General features: G+C 50.5%; 1 protein-coding gene across 2 annotated transcripts in view; it reads left to right on the top strand.

The window, feature by feature from the left end:
• MEI1 (meiotic double-stranded break formation protein 1) overlaps nt 1-19,886 on the top strand; it is a 501,764-nt gene that overhangs the window by 321,212 nt on the left and 160,666 nt on the right. For both annotated transcript variants that reach the window (XM_068254993.1, XM_068254992.1), the window contains 5 exons: nt 2,331-2,435; nt 10,714-10,824; nt 10,979-11,145; nt 14,337-14,421; nt 18,313-18,491. In XM_068254993.1, the coding sequence (XP_068111094.1) occupies nt 2,331-2,435; nt 10,714-10,824; nt 10,979-11,145; nt 14,337-14,421; nt 18,313-18,491 (647 nt within the window). The remainder of the gene's footprint in view (nt 1-2,330; nt 2,436-10,713; nt 10,825-10,978; nt 11,146-14,336; nt 14,422-18,312; nt 18,492-19,886) is intronic.

Below are 19,886 nucleotides of genomic sequence, written 5' to 3'. Positions count from 1 at the left end.
GAACCCAAAGCTCACAAACTTGGTCATTGAGTGACTGTGTGTCCAGGTTACAAAAAGTGGGTGGAGCCCAAAACAAATTTTACTGGGAAAATATAAACTGCAGCCATTCTTACACTGTTAATGGCAGGGTTCTCAAACTTTGCCCAGATGGTCACTGGGTGACTGAGATTAATATTCAGGAAAGTGGGTGGAGCCTACAAAAGCCAATCAAAATTCACCTGTTGATTTTCAAGGGGAATATTAAAAATGCTGCCATTTTTCAAATGCTGGAGAGGGGCAGAGCCACAAAAAGCCTATCTGATTTGTTTGATTTCTATGTGAATATACAAATTATTGATGCCAAAGCTCACAAACTTGGTCATTGAGTGTTTGTGTGTTAGGGTTAGGAAAAGTGGATGGAGCCAACAGCAGCTAAATCCATACCCGGGCAACGCCGGGGCATCAGCTATTCCACTATAATACTTTAGTGCAGCTGCTGTCCCCTCATTCTGTAGAGCACTAAAGGCATTCCTTTTACACTTCATCATGTCTAAAACAGTATTATGTATCCATACAGGCCTTTTTTTTTAGATCTAGAATTTGTATTTCCATAAAGTATGAACATTCTGCAATAGTCATTAAGAATCTGTTTGAAAGTTTGCCATTAACTTTCAGCGTCCTTGCCCTGTAATTGGCTCTCCCAGTCTACCAATGTTAGCAAGTCCCTGAGCTTGTTTAAGTTGGCCTTTTTATAATTCATAGTTTTAGTTGTCCCCTTGTTCACAGCCCTGTTGAGTAGCAGGTCAAATGTTACCATATTATGATCACCATTTCCCAAATGTTCTAGAACTTGCACATTAGATATAACATCGGGTCTATTTGAAATGACCAAATCCAGCAGAGCATCTCCCCTGGTTGGTTCGGTTACCATCTGAGTTAAAGCAGATCCGAGATGAAAAACTAACTATAACAAGTAACTTGTCTATATATCTTACTAGCTGATAACCCGGCGTTGCCCGGGTATGTATTTGGCTGGTGTCGGCTCCACTCGCTTTTTCGAACCCTAACGCACAATGACTCAGTGACCAAGTTTGTGAGTTTTGGCATCAATAATTTGTATATTGCCATAGAAATTAAATACATCAGATTGGCGGTTTGTGACGCCGCCCCTCTCCAGCAATTGAACCCCAGTCACCCAATGGCCAACCCTAACCCTAAACCTGGCAGGGTTCTCAAACTTGGCACAGTTGGTCACTGGATGACTGGGATGAATATATTTAGGAAAATGGGTGGAGCCTACAACAGCCAATCAAAATTCACCTGTTGATTTTCAAGGGGAATACTGTATTTAAATTGCTGCTATTCTTAAACTGTTAATAGCAGATGCCTCAAACCTGCTACAGTTGGTCACTGGGTGACTGGGGCTTAAATTCAGAAAGGGGGTGGAGCCGCAAACAGCCAATCAGATTTGATTAATTTCAATGGGAGTATACAAATTATTGATACCAAGGACACCAAAGCTCATAAACTTGGTAATTGAGTGACTGTATGTCAAGGTTAGAAAACGTGGGCGGCGCCAACAACTAAATTTTTAACATGGGAAAATATAAACTGCAACCATTCTTACACTGTTAATGGCAGTGTGTAGGAAGCCTAAGAATGGCTGCAGTTTACATTTTCCCATTAAAAATAAATGGCTGAAATTTGATTGGCTGTTTTATGCTACGCCCACTTTTCCTGGATTTGTAACCTCGGTCACCGAGTGACTAACTGTTGCAGGTGTGGGGACTCTGGCTTGATTACTGTGAGAATGGCAGCCTTTTCCATTTTTTCCATTGACATGAATGGGTGAAATCTGATTTGCTGACTGTAGCTCCACCCAGGTGTGCAGGGGGGACGCGAGACCCCCAGAACATATCATCCCAGGTAGTAAGGGATCTGTGTACCAAGTTTCGTTCAAATCGGTCAAGCCGTTTTCGAGTGATCGCGGCACATACACACATACTACATACATCCGATTTTATATATATAGATTCACGAAGCATTATACCAGCTCTGAATAATGGCCACACCCCCAATCATCCTGAGGAGAGTCCCGGGTCATTGTGTTCTGTTCCTATATTCCTAATTCACAAAGCATTATACCAGCACTGAATAATGGCCACACCCCCAATCATCCTGAGGAGAGTCCCGGGTTCTGTTTCCCAGAATTACAAGGTAAAGGTTGAAGCACAGCATTAGTAGCACTTCAATGTGAACGTTTCATTTGTATAACATGTTCTTATGTCAGATGTAGCACATAAGTGTCTCCAGTGAATGAATAACATTATGAAGTGCTTCCTTTATTGCAGAAGTGAAGAATTTGCCTCTGGTTCTCAGTCTTCTGTGTCTGGCACAACAGAAAGGTCCAGCGAGCCGAGAGACGGAGGGGGTCTACTTCAGACTGCTGTACCATGGTGGGAATCACATTGTAGTGTTGTCTCTGACGCAGTGTCACTAGGGGGCGTGTAACAGCTGGGAAAGCGGGATGACACCCTCTATGCAGCATTTGTAGTGTTGTCTCTGATGCGGTGTCACTAGGGGGCGTGTAACAGCTGGGAAAGCGGGATGACACCCTCTATGCAGCATTTGTAGTGTTGTCTCTGATGCGGTGTCACTAGGGGGCGTGTAACAACTGGGAAAGCGGGATGACACCCTCTATGCAGCATTTGTAGTGTTGTCTCTGACGCAGTGTCACTAGGGGGCGTGTAACAGCTGGGAAAGCGGGATGACACCCTCTATGCAGCATTTGTAGTGTTGTCTCTGATGCGGTGTCACTAGGGGGCGTGTAACAGCTGGGAAAGCGGGATGACACCCTCTATGCAGCATTTGTAGTGTTGTCTCTGATGCGGTGTCACTAGGGGGCGTGTAACAGCTGGGAAAGCGGGATGATGCCCTCTATGCAGCATTTGTAGTGTTGTCTCTGATGCGGTGTCACTAGGGGGCGTGTAACAGCTGGGAAAGCGGGATGATGCCCTCTATGCAGCATTTGTAGTGTTGTCTCTGACGCAGTGTCACTAGGGGGCGTGTAACAGCTGGGAAAGCGGGATGATGCCCTCTATGCAGCATTTGTAGTGTTGTCTCTGACGCAGTGTCACTAGGGGGCGTGTAACAGCTGGGAAAGCGGGATGACGCCCTCTATGCAGCATTTGTAGTGTTGTCTCTGACGCAGTGTCACTAGGGGGCGTGTAACACCTGGGAAAGCAGGATGACGCCCTCTATGCAGCATTTGTAGTGTTGTCTCTGACGCGGTGTCACTAGGGGGCGTGTAACAGCTGGGAAAGCGGGATGATGCCCTCTATGCAGCATTTGTAGTGTTGTCTCTGACGCGGTGTCACTAGGGGGCGTGTAAAAGCTGGGAGAGCGGGATGACGCCCTCTATGCCGCATTTGTAGTGTTGTCTCTGACGCGGTGTCACTAGGGGGCGTGTAAAAGCTGGGAGAGCGGGATGACGCCCTCTATGCAGCATTTGTAGTGTTGTCTCTGATGCGGTGTCACTAGGGGGCGTGTAACAGCTGGGAAAGCGGGATGATGCCCTCTATGCAGCATTTGTAGTGTTGTCTCTGACGCAGTGTCACTAGGGGGCGTGTAACAGCTGGGAAAGCGGGATGACGCCCTCTATGCAGCATTTGTAGTGTTGTCTCTGACGCGGTGTCACTAGGGGGCGTGTAAAAGCTGGGAGAGCGGGATGACGCCCTCTATGCAGCATTTGTAGTGTTGTCTCTGACGCAGTGTCACTAGGGGGCGTGTAACAGCTGGGAGAGCGGGATGATGCCCTCTATGCAGCATTTGTAGTGTTGTCTCTGACGCAGTGTCACTAGGGGGCGTGTAACAGCTGGGAGAGCGGGATGACGCCCTCTATGCAGCATTTGTAGTGTTGTCTCTGACGCAGTGTCACTAGGGGGCGTGTAACAGCTGGGAGAGCGGGATGACGCCCTCTATGCAGCATTTGTAGGATTGTCTCTGATGCAGTGTCACTAGGGGGCGTGTAACGGCTGGGAAAGCGGGATGACGCCCTCTATGCAGCATTTGTAGGATTGTCTCTGATGCAGTGTCACTAGGGGGCGTGTAACGGCTGGGAAAGCGGGATGACGCCCTCTATGCAGCATTTGTAGTGTTGTCTCTGACGCAGTGTCACTAGGGGGCGTGTAACAGCTGGGAAAGCGGGATGACACCATCTATGCAGCATTTGTAGTGTTGTCTCTGACACGGTGTCACTAGGGGGCGTGTAACAGCTGGGAAAGCAGGATAACACCCTCTATGCAGCATTTGTAGTGTTGTCTCTGACGCGGTGTCACTAGGGGGCGTGTAAAAGCTGGGAAAGCGGGATGACACCATCTATGCAGCATTTGTAGTGTTGTCTCTGACACGGTGTCACTAGGGGGCGTGTAACAGCTGGGAAAGCGGGATGACACCCTCTATGCTGCATTTGTAGTGTTGTCTCTGACGCGGTGTCACTAGGGGGCGTGTAAAAGCTGGGAGAGCGGGATGACGCCCTCTATGCAGCATTTGTAGTGTTGTCTCTGACGCAGTGTCACTAGGGGGCGTGTAACAGCTGGGAAAGCGGGATGACGCCCTCTATGCAGAATTTGTAGTGTTGTCTCTGACGCAGTGTCACTAGGGGGCGTGTAAAAGCTGGGGGAGCGGGATGACGCCCTCTATGCAGCATTTGTAGTGTTGTCTCTGATGCGGTGTCACTAGGGGGCGTGTAACAGCTGGGAGAGCGGGATGATGCCCTCTATGCAGTGTTGTAGTGTTGTCTCTGACGCGGTGTCACTAGGGGGCGTGTAACAGCTGGGAGAGCGGGATGACGCCCTCTATGCAGCATTTGTAGGATTGTCTCTGACGCAGTGTCACTAGGGGGTGTGTAACAGCTGGGAAAGCAGGATGACGCCCTCTATGCAGCATTTGTAGTGTTGTCTCTGACGCGGTGTCACTAGGGGGCGTGTAACACCTGGGAAAGCAGGATGACGCCCTCTATGCAGCATTTGTAGTGTTGTCTCTGACGCAGTTTCACTAGGGGGCGTGTAAAAGCTGGGAAAGCGGGATGACGCCCTCTATGCAGCATTTGTAGTGTTGTCTCTGACGCGGTGTCACTAGGGGGCGTGTAACAGCTGGGAAAGCAGGATGACGCCTTCTATGCAGCATTTGTAGTGTTGTCTCTGACGCGGTGTCACTAGGGGGCGTGTAACAGCTGGGAGAGCGGGATGATGCCCTCTATGCAGCATTTGTAGTGTTGTCTCTGACGCGGTGTCACTAGGGGGCGTGTAACACCTGGGAAAGCAGGATGACGCCCTCTATGCAGCATTTGTAGTGTTGTCTCTGACGCAGTGTCACTAGGGGGCGTGTAAAAGCTGGGAGAGCGGGATGACGCCCTCTATGCAGCATTTGTAGTGTTGTCTCTGACGCGGTGTCACTAGGGGGCGTGTAACACCTGGGAAAGCGGGATGATGCCCTCTATGCAGCATTTGTAGTGTTGTCTCTGACGCGGTGTCACTAGGGGGCGTGTAACACCTGGGAAAGCGGGATGACGCCTTCTATGCTGCATTTGTAGTGTTGTCTCTGACGCGGTGTCACTAGGGGGCGTGTAACAGCTGGGAAAGCAGGATGACGCCTTCTATGCAGCATTTGTAGTGTTGTCTCTGACGCGGTGTCACTTGGGGGTGTGTAACAGCTGGGAGAGCGGGATGATGCCCTCTATGCAGCATTTGTAGTGTTGTCTCTGACGCGGTGTCACTAGGGGGCGTGTAACAGCTGGGAAAGCAGGATGACGCCTTCTATGCAGCATTTGTAGTGTTGTCTCTGACGCGGTGTCACTTGGGGGTGTGTAACAGCTGGGAGAGCGGGATGATGCCCTCTATGCAGCATTTGTAGTGTTGTCTCTGACGCGGTGTCACTAGGGGGCGTGTAACAGCTGGGAAAGCAGGGTGACGCCCTCTATGCTGCATTCAGCAGAGAAAGGAGCTGGCACATCCAAATAAATCTTTATTGCTTCCATGTAAAAGCGTATGGCCAATGTCCCTTCAAATGGCCCTGTGCGGCTCCGAAACATTGGCCATTCGCTTTTACATGACCATACAGATGTACTTTGGATGCTCTTTACTTTGTTGCATGCTGTACCACGGTAACTGTGTCCTCTGATATACAGCATCTCCCCAGGACTCACTCCCATGCCTGGTGCTTCCATAGAGGGCACCAGAGCCTGTGCTCCCCCCCCCCCCCCTCAGGTGCACATCTCCCCTCCAGCTATGGTGACCCATGACATGCTGTGTGTTTACTCTGCGTAGGAAGATGAGGAGGTGAATAATGCACAACCCATACATGCTTCTTAGTGGACACCTAATGATGGGGGGGGGGGGGGGGGATTGGACCAGGCCTGGCAGATGGCTAAGGGCCCAGGGGATGATTTGGATGCAAGTGGGGTGTCAGCCCTCCCCCCCCCTAGTTACTTTTGCCCCAGGGTCCCCCTGTAGGTAGAGCCGTCCCTGGTCACTTCTTATTATGGTTGTATAAATGTGCTGCTGACTCTTCCACACAATAAACTCACTCTTAGGGCTGGATTCACTGAACTGTGATAACTCACATCACGGCTGTTTTCACGTTTGCACGATTGTGAATTTTCGCACGTAATCGCGTGTTTTCACGTGAAAACTCGTGATTGCGCGTGAAAATTTGCGATCACATGCAAATGCGACAACGTGCGCGAAAACGGCCAAGATATGAGTTATCACGGTTTAGTGAATCCAGCCCTTAGTTTGGAAATATTTTGTAGAAAGAGTGTAAGTCCATTTGGCAGGACTCTGTCCCCTATTGTGTTATTACTGCTGTGTATAGCACTCCGTACCTTCCCCCTCATGTACGATGCATGGCTGTACTGTGTCCCATAACACGGGCGTTATAATGACTGTGAGACAGCACATAGACCTCAAAACCTGCATGCAGCCACTTACTATACATGTGAACAGGCCCATAGAACTGTATGAGCAGTGAGTTAGAATACCGCAATACAATACAGTACTGTGAACAGGCCCATAAAACTGTATGAGCACCGAGTTACAATACTGTAATAGGTTACAATGCAGAGATGTGAACAGGCCCATAGAATTGTATGACTAGCGAGTTAGAATACTGCAATCTGTTACAACGTGGAGATGTGAACAGGCTCATAGAGTATGAGCAGTGAGTTAGAATACCACAATCTTTTACAATGCAGAGATGTGAACAGGCCCATAGAATTGCATGAGCAGCGAGTTACAATACTGCAATCTGTTACAACGCAGTACTGTGAACAGGCCCATAGAATTGCATGAGCAGTGAGTTACAATACTGCGATCTGTTACAATGCAGAGATGTGAACAGGCCCATAGAGAATGAGCAGAGAGTTGACATGCTGAATTATTCTGCAACGCCACTGATTACTGTGAACTGGCCCTAAAGCACCAAGGAATATGTTGGTCTCCTATAAATCCAATGCAATAAAATAAACACACTACATGACACAAGATTATGGACTCTATAGTCTCAGGAAAGTTTGTGTCTCTAGGCTAGGGCTCCTGATTCTATGCAAGAGGGGGATGCTGGCACACAGACACAGCAGCTAAACACTCTCATCTCAATAACGGTACCTTTACCAGTGAAGCATATAGAGAGGAGAGGGGTCAGGGAAACAGCAGCAGCTAACCACTCTCATCTCAGTGACGGCTGACACAGTGTAAGGCACCTTTACCAGTGAAGCAGATGAAGAGGAGAGGGAAACATCAGCAGCTGAACACTCTCATCTCAGTAACGGCACCTTTACCAGTGAAGCATATAGAGAGGAGAGGGGTCAGGGAAACAGCAGCAGCTAAACACTCTATTCTCAGTAACGGCTGACACAGTATACCATAATGCAGCTTTACCAGTGAAGCAGATGGAGAGGAGAGGGGTCAGGGAATCATCAGCAGCTGAACACTCTCATATCAGTAACAGCTGACACAGTGTAATGCAGCTTTACCAGTGAAGCATATAGAGAGGAGAGGGGTCAGGGAAACAGCAGCAGCTAAACACTCTCATCTCAGTAACGGCTGACACAGTGTAAGGCACCTTTACCAGTGAAGCAGATGAAGAGGAGAGGGAAACATCAGCAGCTGAACACTCTCATCTCAGTAACGGCTGACACAGTGTAAGGCAGCTTTCCCAGTGAAGCAGATGGAGAGGAGAGGGAAACATCAGCAGCTGAACACTCTCATCTCAGTAACAACTGACACAGTGTAATGCAGCTTTACCAGTGAAGCAGATGGAGAGGAGAGGGGTCAGGGAAACATCAGCAGCTGAACACTCTCATCTCAGTAACGACTGACACAGTGTAAGGCAGCTTTACCAGTGAAGCAGATGGAGAGGAGAGGGGTCAGGGAAACATCAGCAGCTGAACACTCTCATCTCAGTAACGACTGACACAGTGTAATGCAGCTTTACCAGTGAAGCATATAAAGAGGAGAGGGGTCAGGGAAACAGCAGCTAAACCCTCTCATCTCAGTAACGGCTGACACAGTGTAATGCACCTTTACCAGTGAAGCATATGGAGAGGAGAGGGGTCAGGGAAACATCAGCAGCTAAACACTCTCATCTCAGTAACGGCTGACACAGTGTAATGCACCTTTACCAGTGAAGCATATGGAGAGGAGAGGGGTCAGGGAAACATCAGCAGCTAAACACTCTCATCTCAGTAACAGGTGACACAGTGTAAGGCAGCTTTACCAGTGAAGGAGAGGAGAGGGGTCAGGGAAACATCAGCAGCTGAACACTCTCATCTCAGTAACGGCTGACACAGTGTAATGCAGCTTTACCAGTGAAGCATATGGAGAGGAGAGGGGTCAGGGAAACATCAGCAGCTGAACACTCTCATCTCAGTAACGACTGACACAGTGTAATGCACCTTTACCAGTGAAGCAGATGGAGAGGAGAGGGGTCAGGGAAACATCAGCAGCTGAACACTCTCATCTCAGTAACGGCTGACACAGTGTAATGCAGCTTTACCAGTGAAGCATATGGAGAGGAGAGGGGTCAGGGAAACATCAGCAGCTAAACACTCTCATCTCAGTAACGGCTGACACAGTGTAATGCAGCTTTACCAGTGAAGCATATGGAGAGGAGAGGGGTCAGGGAAACATCAGCAGCTAAACACTCTCATCTCAGTAACAGGTGACACAGTGTAAGGCAGCTTTACCAGTGAAGGAGAGGAGAGGGGTCAGGGAAACATCAGCAGCTAAACACTCTCATCTCAGTAACGGCTGACACAGTGTAAGGCACCTTTCCCAGTGAAGCATATGGAGAGGAGAGGGGTCAGGGAAACATCAGCAGCTAAACACTCTCATCTCAGTAACGGCTGACACAGTGTAAGGCAGCTTTACCAGTGAAGGAGAGGAGAGGGGTCAGGGAAACATCAGCAGCTGAACACTCTCATCTCAGTAACAGGTGACACAGTGTAATGCAGCTTTCCCAGTGAAGCATATGGAGAGGGGAGGGGTCAGGGAAACAGCAGCAGCTAAACACTCTCATCTCAGTAACGGCTGACACAGTGTAAGGCAGCTTTACCAGTGAAGCATACGGAGAGGAGAGGGGTCAGGGAAACATCAGCAGCAGCTAAACACTCTCATCTCAGTAACGGCTGACATGGTGTAAGGCAGCATTACCAGTGAAGCAGATGGATAGGGGAGGGGTCAGGGAAACATCAGCAGCTGAACACTCTCATCTCAGTAACGGCTGACACAGTGTAATGCAGCTTTACCAGTGAAGCATACGGAGAGGAGAGGGGTCAGGGAAACATCAGCAGCTAACCACTCTCATCTCAGTGACGGCTGACACAGTGTAATGCACCTTTACCAGTGAAGCAGATGGAGAGGAGAGGGGTCAGGGAAACATCAGCAGCTGAACACTCTCATCTCAGTAACGACTGACACAGTGTAATGCAGCTTTACCAGTGAAGCATATAAAGAGGAGAGGGGTCAGGGAAACAGAAGCTAAACCCTCTCATCTCAGTAACGGCTGACACAGTGTAATGCACCTTTACCAGTGAAGCATACGGAGAGGAGAGGGGTCAGGGAAACATCAGCAGCTGAACACTCTCATCTAAGTAACGGCTGACACAGTGTAAGGCAGCTTTCCCAGTGAAGCAGACGGAGAGGAGAGGGGTCAGGGAAACATCAGCAGCTAAACACTCTCATATCAGTAACGGCTGACACAGTGTAATGCAGCTTTAGCAGTGAAGCAGATGGAGAGGAGAGGGGTCAGGGAAACATCAGCAGCTGAACACTCTCATCTCAGTAACAGCTGACATGGTGTAAGGCAGCTTTCCCAGTGAAGCATATAAAGAGGAGAGGAGTCAGGGAAACATCAGCAGCTAAACACTCTCATCTCAGTAACGGCTGACACAGTGTAATGCACCTTTACCAGTGAAGCAGATGGAGAGGAGAGGGGTCAGGGAAACATCAGCAGGTATGTTCATGTAGAGCAGATTGATAGAATACTTGAGATGATTCCATACAGATTGCTTTTCTCTGTTTCTGGATTTTGATCATCCGGCTCCAGACTTCAGCCTCTCCCAGTAAACGGTCACTGTTTCCAGGGCAGCCAGAAATGATCATACAGGAGAAATGAGATGTGTTATCATTTCCTAAGCTGACATTCCATACTGATACACTCTTCATTACCTCCTAGTGAGCAGTGTCTGTGAGAAGTGCGGCCCCTCCAATGTGACTGTCCTGCAGCCGGCCTTCACCTTCCTGTACTGCCTCCTCCACCAGTCCAGCTCCAGCTGCAAGATAAGGGGTAATCTATATATATATAGAGAGAGAGGGAGGAGAGAGAGAGAGAGCGAGAGAGATGGATGGATGGATGGATGAATGGATGGACAGACAGATGATAGAATGATTGCTAGATGATGTCTTACCACCTGTTACTCCTGATGCTCTCTGTTTTGCAGCCGCAGCAATGCTGCTCTCTAACAACTCTCTAATTGCTGTGATGGAAGCTGTAGCGGAGCAGAGCTGGGAGGAGTCCTGTCCTGATGAGGGGAGGGAGTCACTGTGCTGCTCTGCTGGCCTGCTTACATCTACCCTCATCTCCTTCCAGCATCTCTATGCCTTACAGGTGAGATTCATAACTGTACAGAGATTCCCTGAGGCTTGCTGCTGTACAGAGATTCCCTGAGACTTTGTGCTGTACAGAGATTCCCTGAGACTTGGTGCTGTACAGAGATTCCCTGAGACTTGGTGCTGTACAGAGATTCCCTGAGACTTGGTGCTGTACAGAGATTCCCTGAGACTTTGTGCTGTACACAGATTCCCTGAGACTTGGTGCTGTACAGAGATTCCCTGAGACTTGGTGCTGTACAGAGATTCCCTGAGACTTGGTGCTGTACAGAGATTCCCTGAGACTTGGTGCTGTACAGAGATTCCCTGAGACTTGGTGCTGTGCAGAGATTCCCTGAGACTTGGTGCTGTGCAGAGATTCCCTGAGACTTGGTGCTGTGCAGAGATTCCCTGAGACTTGGTGCTGTACAGAGATTCCCTGAGACTTGGTGATGTACACAGAATCCCTGAGACTTGGTGCTGTACAGAAATTCCCTGAGACTTGATGCTGTACAGAGATTCCCTGAGACTTGGTGCTGTACAGAGATTCCCTGAGACTTGGTGCTGTAGGGAGATTCCCTGAGACTTGGTGCTGTACACAGATTCCCTGAGACTTGGTGCTGTAGGGAGATTCCCTGAGACTTGGTGCTGTACAGAGATTCCCTGAGACTTGGTGCTGTAGGGAGATTCCCTGAGACTTGGTGCTGTACACAGATTCCCTGAGACTTGGTGCTGTAGGGAGATTCCCTGAGACTTGGTGCTGTACAGAGATTCCCTGAGACTTGGTGCTGTACAGAGATTCCCTGAGACTTTGTGCTGTACACAGATTCCCTGAGACTTGGTGCTGTACAGAGATTCCCTGAGACTTGGTGATGTACACATATTCCCTGAGACTTGATGCTGTACAGAGATTCCCTCAGACTTGGTGCTGTAGAGAGATTCCCTGAGACTTGGTGCTGTACAGAGATTCCCTGAGACTTGATGCTGTACAGAGATTCCCTGAGACTTGGTAATGTACGCAGATTCCCTGAGACTTGGTGCTGTACAGAGATTCCCTGAGACTTGGTGCTGTAGAGAGATTCCCTGAGACTTGGTGCTGTACAGAGATTCCCTGAGACTTGGTGCTGTACAGAGATTCCCTCAGACTTAGTGATGTACACAGAATCCCTGAGACTTGGTGCTGTACAGAGATTCCTTGAGACTTGGTGATGTACACAGAATCCCTGAGACTTGATGTTGTACACAGATTCCCTGAGACTTGGTGCTGTAGGGAGATTCCCTGAGACTTGGTGCTGTACAGAGATTCCCTGAGACTTGATGCTGTACAGAGATTCCCTGAGACTTGGTAATGTACGCAGATTCCCTGAGACTTGGTGCTGTACAAAGATTCCCTCAGACTTAGTGATGTACACAGAATCCCTGAGACTTGGTGCTGTATAGAGATTCCTTGAGAATTGGTGATGTACACAGAATCCCTGAGACTTGGTGCTGTACACAGGTTCCCTGAGACTTGGTGTTGTACAGAGATTCCCTGAGACTTGGTGCTGTACAGAGATTCCCTGAGACTTTGTGCTGTACACAGATTCCCTGAGACTTGGTGTTGTACAGAGATTCCCTGAGACTTGATGCTGTACAGAGATTCCCTGAGACTTTGTGCTGTACACAGATTCCCTGAGACTTTGTGCTGTACAGAGATTCCCTGAGACTTGGTGCTGTAGAGAGATTCCCTGAGACTTGGTGCTGTACAGAGATTCCCTGAGACTTGGTGCTGTACAGAGAATTCCTGAGACTTGGTGCTGTACAGAGATTCCATGAGACTTGGTGCTGTACACAGAATCCCTGAGAATTGGTGCTGTAGGGAGATTCCCTGAGACTTGGTGCTGTACAGAGATTCCCTGAGACTTGGTGCTGTACGGAGATTCCCTGAGACTTGGTGCTGTACAGAGATTCCCTGAGACTTGGTGCTGTACAGAGATTCCCTGAGACTTTGTGCTGTACAGAGATTCCCTGAGACTTCATGCTGTACAGAGATTCCCTGAGACTTGGTGCTGTACAGAGATTCCCTGAGACTTGGTGCTGTACAGAGATTCCCTGAGACTTGGTGCTGTACAGAGATTCCCTGAGACTTGGTGCTGTACACATATTCCCTGAGACTTGATGCTGAACACAGATTCCCTGAGATTTGTTACTGTATGGATATTCCCTGAGACTTGGTGCTGTACAGAGATTCCCTGAGACTTGGTGCTGTACAGAGATTCCCTGATATTTGTTACTGTATTGAGATTCCCTGAGACTTGATGCTGTACACAGATTCCCTGAGACTTGGTGCTGTACAGAGATTCCCTGAGACTTGGTGCTGTACAGAGATTCCCTGAGACTTGGTGCTGTACACAGAATCCCTGAGACTTGGTGCTGTACAGAGATTCCCTGAGACTTGGTGCTGTGCAGAGATTCCCTGAGACTTGGTGCTGTACAGAGATTCCCTGAGACTTGGTGCTGTACACAGTATCCCTGAGACTTGGTGATGTACAGAGATTCCCTGAGACTTGGTGCTGTACAGAGATTCCCTGAGACTTGATGTTGTACAGAGATTCCCTGAGACTTGGTGCTGTACAGAGACTCCCTGAGACTTGATGCTGTACACAGATTCCCTGAGACTTGGTGCTGTACAGAGATTTCCTGAGACTTGGTGCTGTACAGAGATTTCCTGAGACTTGGTGCTGTAGAGAGATTGCCTGAGATTTGTTACTGTATGGAGATTCCCTGAGACTTGGTGCTGTACAGAGATTCCCTGAGACTTGGTGCTGTACAAAGATTCCCTGAGACTTGCTGCTCTGCAGTGATTGGCTGAGATTTGCTGCTCTGCAGTGATTGGCTAAGATTTGCTGCTCCGCGGTGATTGGCTGAGATTTGCTGTACTGGGGTGATTGGCTGAGATTTGCCGCTCTGCGGTGTTGGCTGAGATTTTTTGCTCTGCGGTGATTGGCTTAGATTTGCTGCTCTTCGGTGATTGGCTGAGATGTGCTGCTCTTCGGTGATTGGCTGAGATTTGCTGCTCTTCGGTGATTGGTTGAGATTTGCTGCTCTTCGGTGATTGGTTGAGATTTGGTATATATTTACACCTCCACAATCACCAGAGGTTGTATAATGTTGGGGTATGTTTTGCCTTATTGGTTCATACAGCTCACATTAAACATTGTGTCCCCCCAGGTGCACAGAAGCCTTGCTGTGGATGTTCAGACACTTGTGAATATCGTTGCATTCAGATCTAAGGAGACTTCTTCCATGCTGATGAGTGAGTAAATGTTTACACCATAAAGATCAGTGAAATGAAGCAGCAGTAAGTGGCTGCAGATGGAGATGCTGTGCAGGGTACTGGCCCCCTTAGAGGTAAGTGGCTGCAGATGGAGATGCTGTGCAGGGTACTGGCCCCCTTAGAGGTAAGTGGCTGCAGATAGAGATGCTGTGCAAGGTACTGCCCTCCTTAGAGGTAAGTGGCTGCAGATAGAGATGCTGTGCAGGGTACTGGTCCCCTTAGAGGTAAGTGGCTGCAGATAGAGATGGTGTGCAGGGTACTGGCCCCCCTTACAGGTAAGTGGCTGCAGATGGAGATGCTGTGCAGGGTACTGGCCCCCTTAGAGGTAAGTGGCTGCAGATAGAGATGCTGTGCAGGGCACTGGCCCCCTTAGAGGTAAGTGGCTGCAGATAGAGATGCTGTGCAAGGTACTGCCCTCCTTAGAGGTAAGTGGCTGCAGATAGAGATGCTGTGCAGGGTACTGGTCCCCTTAGAGGTAAGTGGCTGCAGATGGGAATGCTGTGCAGGGTACTGGCCCCCTTAGAGGTAAGTGGCTGCAGGTAGAGATGCTGTGCAGGGTACTGCCCCCCCTTAGAGGTTTAGTGGCTGCAGATAGAGATGCTGTGCAGGGCACTGGCCCCCTTAGAGGTAAGTGGCTGCAGATAGAGATGCTGTGCAGGGTACTGGTCCCCTTAGAGGTAAGTGGCTGCAGATGGGAATGCTGTGCAGGGTACTGGCCCCCTTAGAGGTAAGTGGCTGCAGATAGAGATGCTGTGCAGGGTACTGGCCCCCTTAGAGGTAAGTGGCTGCAGATAGAGATGCTGTGCAGGGTACTGGCCTCCTTACAGGTAAGTGGCTGCAGATAGAGATGCTGTGCAGGGTACTGGCCCCCTTAGAGGTAAGTGGCTGCAGATAGAGATGCTGTGCAAGGTACTGCCCCCCTTAGAGGTAACTGGGTGCAGATAGAGATGCTGTGCAGGGTACTGGCCCTCTTAGAGGTAAGTGGCTGCAGATAGAGATGCTGTGCAGGGTACTGGCCCCCTTACAGGTAAGTGGCTGCAGATAGAGATGCTGTGCAGGGTACTGGCCCCCTTAGTGGTAAGTGGCTGCAGATAGAGATGCTGTGCAGGGTACTGGCCCCCTTAGTGGTAAGTGGCTGCAGATAGAGATGCTGTGCAGGGTACTGGCCCCCTTAGAGGTAAGTGGCTGCAGATAGAGATGCTGTGCTGGGTACTGGCCCCCTTAGTGGTAAGTGGCTGCAGATAGAGATGCTGTGCAGGGTACTGGCCCCCTTAGAGGTAAGTGGCTGCAGATAGAGATGCTGTGCAGGGTACTGGCCCTCTTAGAGGTAAGTGGCTGCAGATAGAGATGCTGTGCAAGGTACTGGCCCCCTTAGAGGTAAGTGGCTGCAGATAGAGATGCTGTGCAGGGTACTGGCCCCTTAGAGGTGAGTGGCTGCAGATAGAAATGCTGTGCAGGGTACTGGCCCCCTTAGAGGTAAGTGGCTGCAGATAGAGATGCTGTGCTGGGTACTGGCCCCCTTAGTGGTAAGTGGCTGCAGATAGAGATGCTGTGCAGGGTACTGGCCCCCTTAGAGGTAAGTGGCTGCAGATAGAGATGCTGTGCAGGGTACTGGCCCTCTTAGAGGTAAGTGGCTGCAGATAGAGATGCTGTGCAGGGTACTGGCCCCTTAGAGGTAAGTGGCTGCAGATAGAGATGCTGTGCAGGGTACTGGCCCCCTTACAGGTAAGTGGCTGCAGATAGAGATGCTGTGCAGGGTACTGGCCTCCTTACAGGTAAGTGGCTGCAGATAGAGATGCTGTGCTGGGTACTGGCCCCCTTAGTGGTAAGTGGCTGCAGATAGAGATGTTGTGCAGGGTTCTAGCCCCTTTAGAGGTAAGTGGCTGCAGATGGAGATGCTGTGCAGGGTACTGGCCCCCTTACAGGTAAGTGGCTGCAGATGGAGATGCTGTGCAAGGTACTGGCCCCCTTACAGGTAAGTGGCTGCAGATAGAGATGCTGTGCAGGGTACTGGCCCCCCTTACAGGTAAGTGGCTGCAGATAGAGATGCTGTGCAGGGTACTGCCCCCCTTAGAGGTAAGTGGCTGCAGATAGAAATGCTGTGCAGGGTACTGGCCCCCTTAGAGGTAAGTGGCTGCAGATGGAGATGCTGTGCAGGGTACTGGCCCCCTTAGAGGTAAGTGGCTGCAGATAGAGATGCTGTGCAGGGTACTGGCCCCCTTAGAGGTAAGTGGCTGCAGATAGAGATGCTGTGCAGGGTACTGGCCCCCTTAGAGGTAAGTGACTGCAGATAGAGATGCTGTGCTGGGTACTGGCCCCCTTAGAGGTAAGTGGCTGCAGATAGAGATGCTGTGCAGGGTACTGCCCCCCTTACAGGTAAGTGGCTGCAGATAGAGATGCTGTGCAGGGTACTGGCCCCCTTAGAGGTAAGTGGCTGCAGATGGAGATGCTGTGCAGGGTACTGGCCCCCTTACAGGTAAGTGGCTGCAGATAGAGATGCTGTGCAGGGTACTGCCCCCCTTGGTAAGTGGCTGCAGATAGAGATGCTGTGCAGGGTACTGGCCCCCTTAGAGGTAAGTGGCTGCAGATAGAGATGCAGTGCAGGGTACTGGCCCCCTTAGAGGTAAGTGGCTGCAGATGGAGATGCTGTGCAGGGTACTGACCCCCTTAGAGGTAAGTGGCTGCAGATAGAGATGCTGTGCAGGGTACTGGCCCCCTTAGAGGTAAGTGGCTGCAGATAGAGATGCTGTGCAGGGTACTGGCCCCCTTACAGGTAAGTGGCTGCAGATGGAGATGCTGTGCAGGGTACTGGCCTCCTTACAGGTAAGTGGCTGCAGATAGAGATGCTGTGCAGGGTACTGGCCCCCTTACAGGTAAGTGGCTGCAGATAGAGATGCTGTGCAGGGTACTGGCCCCCTTGGTAAGTGGCTGCAGATAGAGATGCTGTGCAGGGTACTGGCCCCCTTAGAGGTAAGTGGCTGCAGATAGAGATGCAGTGCAGGGTACTGGCCCCCTTGCAGGTATGTGGCTGCAGATGGAGATGCTGTGCAGGGTACTGGCCCCCTTACAGGTAAGTGGCTGCAGATGGAGATGCTGTGCAGGGTACTGGCCCCCTTGGTAAGTGGCTGCAGATAGAGATGCTGTGCAGGGTACTGGCCCCCTTACAGGTAAGTGGCTGCAGATGGAGATGCTGTGCAGGGTACTGGCACCCTTACAGGTAAGTGGCTGCAGATAGAGATGCTGTGCAGGGTACTGGCCCCCTTACAGGTAAGTGGCTGCAAATAGAGATGCTGTGCAGGGTACTGGCCCCCTTACAGGTAAGTGGCTGCAGATAGAGATGATGTGCAGGGTACTAGCCCCCTTGGTAAGTGGCTGCAGATAGAGATGTTGTGCAGGGTACTGGCCCCCTTACAGGTAAGTGGCTGCAGATAGAGATGCTGTGCAGGGTACTGGCCCCCTTACAGGTAAGTGGCTGCAGATAGAGATGCTGTGCAGGGTACTGGCCCCTTAGAGGTAAGTGGCTGCAGATAGAGATGCTGTGCAGGGTACTGGTCCCCTTAGAGGTAAGTGGCTGCAGATGGGAATGCTGTGCAGGGTACTGGCCCCCTTACAGGTATGTGGCACACAGCCAGTATCAGGAGGAGTAAGAAGGGACACTGGCCAGCATCAGGAGTTCCAAAACGAGGAGGAGGAACATGATGGTGATGTAGACCATGCTGGGGATGCTGGACAGGAGAGTTTCTGCTGCCACACCCCAAGATCTAGGCAGAAGAGAAACCATAACCTTACTATATGTGTGATGTATGTATTGTTATTTCAATATCACAGCAAATATTAAAGCTATTACATTGTTACTGTCTTGTGTTGCAGTTGGTCTTCTGCAGTTACTGAAAACATTGCTGAGACAGAAGTTTTCCTCTCCTTTGGTGAATAACCGGCTTCCCCAGGAGAGTTCCTCATCTCTATCAGAGGAGGAGGATTGTATGAAGCCCCTGACAACAGAGAGCGCGCTCTACCTGACTGCAGCATTCCAGAATCTCATCATACAGGTCCTCTTATTGTCACTCATTCTGCATGATATGACAAAGCTTGTGCTGATGGGCCATACAGACGTCACATGGGGTGATACCATACGGTGCTGGGCCATACAGACGTCACATGAGGAGACTGGCTTATGACTGGACCAGCCGCTGGGCCATACAGACGTCACATGAGGTGACTGGCATACGACTGGACCAGCTGCTGGGCCATACAGACGTCACATGAGGTGACTGGCATACGACTGGACCAGCCGCTAGGCCATACAGTCGTCACATGAGGAGACTGGCTTATGACTGGACCAGCCGCTGGGCCATACATACGTCAAATGAGGTGAATGGCATATGACTGGACCAGCCGCTGGGCCATACAGTCGTCACATGAGGTGACTGGCATATGACTAGACCAGCCGCTGGGCCATACAGACGTCACATGAGGTGACTGGCATACGACTGGACCAGCCGCTGGGCCATACAGACGTCACATGGGGTGACTGGCATATTACTGGACCAGCCGCTGGGCCATACAGACGTCACATGAGGTGACTGGCATACAACTGGACCAGCTGCTGGGCCATACAGACGTCACATGAGGTGACTGGCATACGACTGGACCAGCCGCTGGGACATACAGTCGTCACATGAGGTGACTGGCATACGACTGGACCAGCCGCTGGGACATACAGACGTCACATGAGGAGACTGGCTTATGACTGGACCAGCCGCTGGGCCATACAGACGTCACATGAGGTGACTGGCATACGACTGGACCAGCTGCTGGGCCATACAGACGTCACATGAGGTGACTGGCATACGACTGGTCCAGCCGCTAGGCCATACAGTCGTCACATGAGGAGACTGGCTTATGACTGGACCAGCCGCTGGGCCATACATACGTCAAATGAGGTGAATGGCATATGACTGGACCAGCCGCTGGGCCATACAGTCGTCACATGAGGTGACTGGCATATGACTAGACCAGCCGCTGGGCCATACAGACGTCACATGAGGTGACTGGCATACGACTGGACCAGCCGCTGGGCCATACAGACGTCACATGGGGTGACTGGCATATTACTGGACCAGCCGCTGGGCCATACAGACGTCACATGAGGTGACTGGCATACAACTGGACCAGCTGCTGGGCCATACAGACGTCACATGAGGTGACTGGCATACGACTGGACCAGCCGCTGGGACATACAGTCGTCACATGAGGTGACTGGCATACGACTGGACCAGCCGCTGGGACATACAGTCGTCACATGAGGTGACTGGCATACGACTGGACCAGCCGCTGGGCCATACAGACGTCACATGAGGTGACTGGCATACAACTGGACCAGCCGCTGGGCCATACAGACGTCACATGGGGTGACTAGCATATGACTGGACCAGCCGCTGGGC

The sequence above is a fragment of the Hyperolius riggenbachi genome, chromosome 9 (assembly GCF_040937935.1).
Source record: "Hyperolius riggenbachi isolate aHypRig1 chromosome 9, aHypRig1.pri, whole genome shotgun sequence".
In the NCBI taxonomy this organism is placed as follows: Eukaryota; Metazoa; Chordata; class Amphibia; order Anura; family Hyperoliidae; genus Hyperolius; species Hyperolius riggenbachi.
Note: the sequence above shows the minus strand (reverse complement) of the source record. Positions and strands in the feature narration are given on the sequence as shown.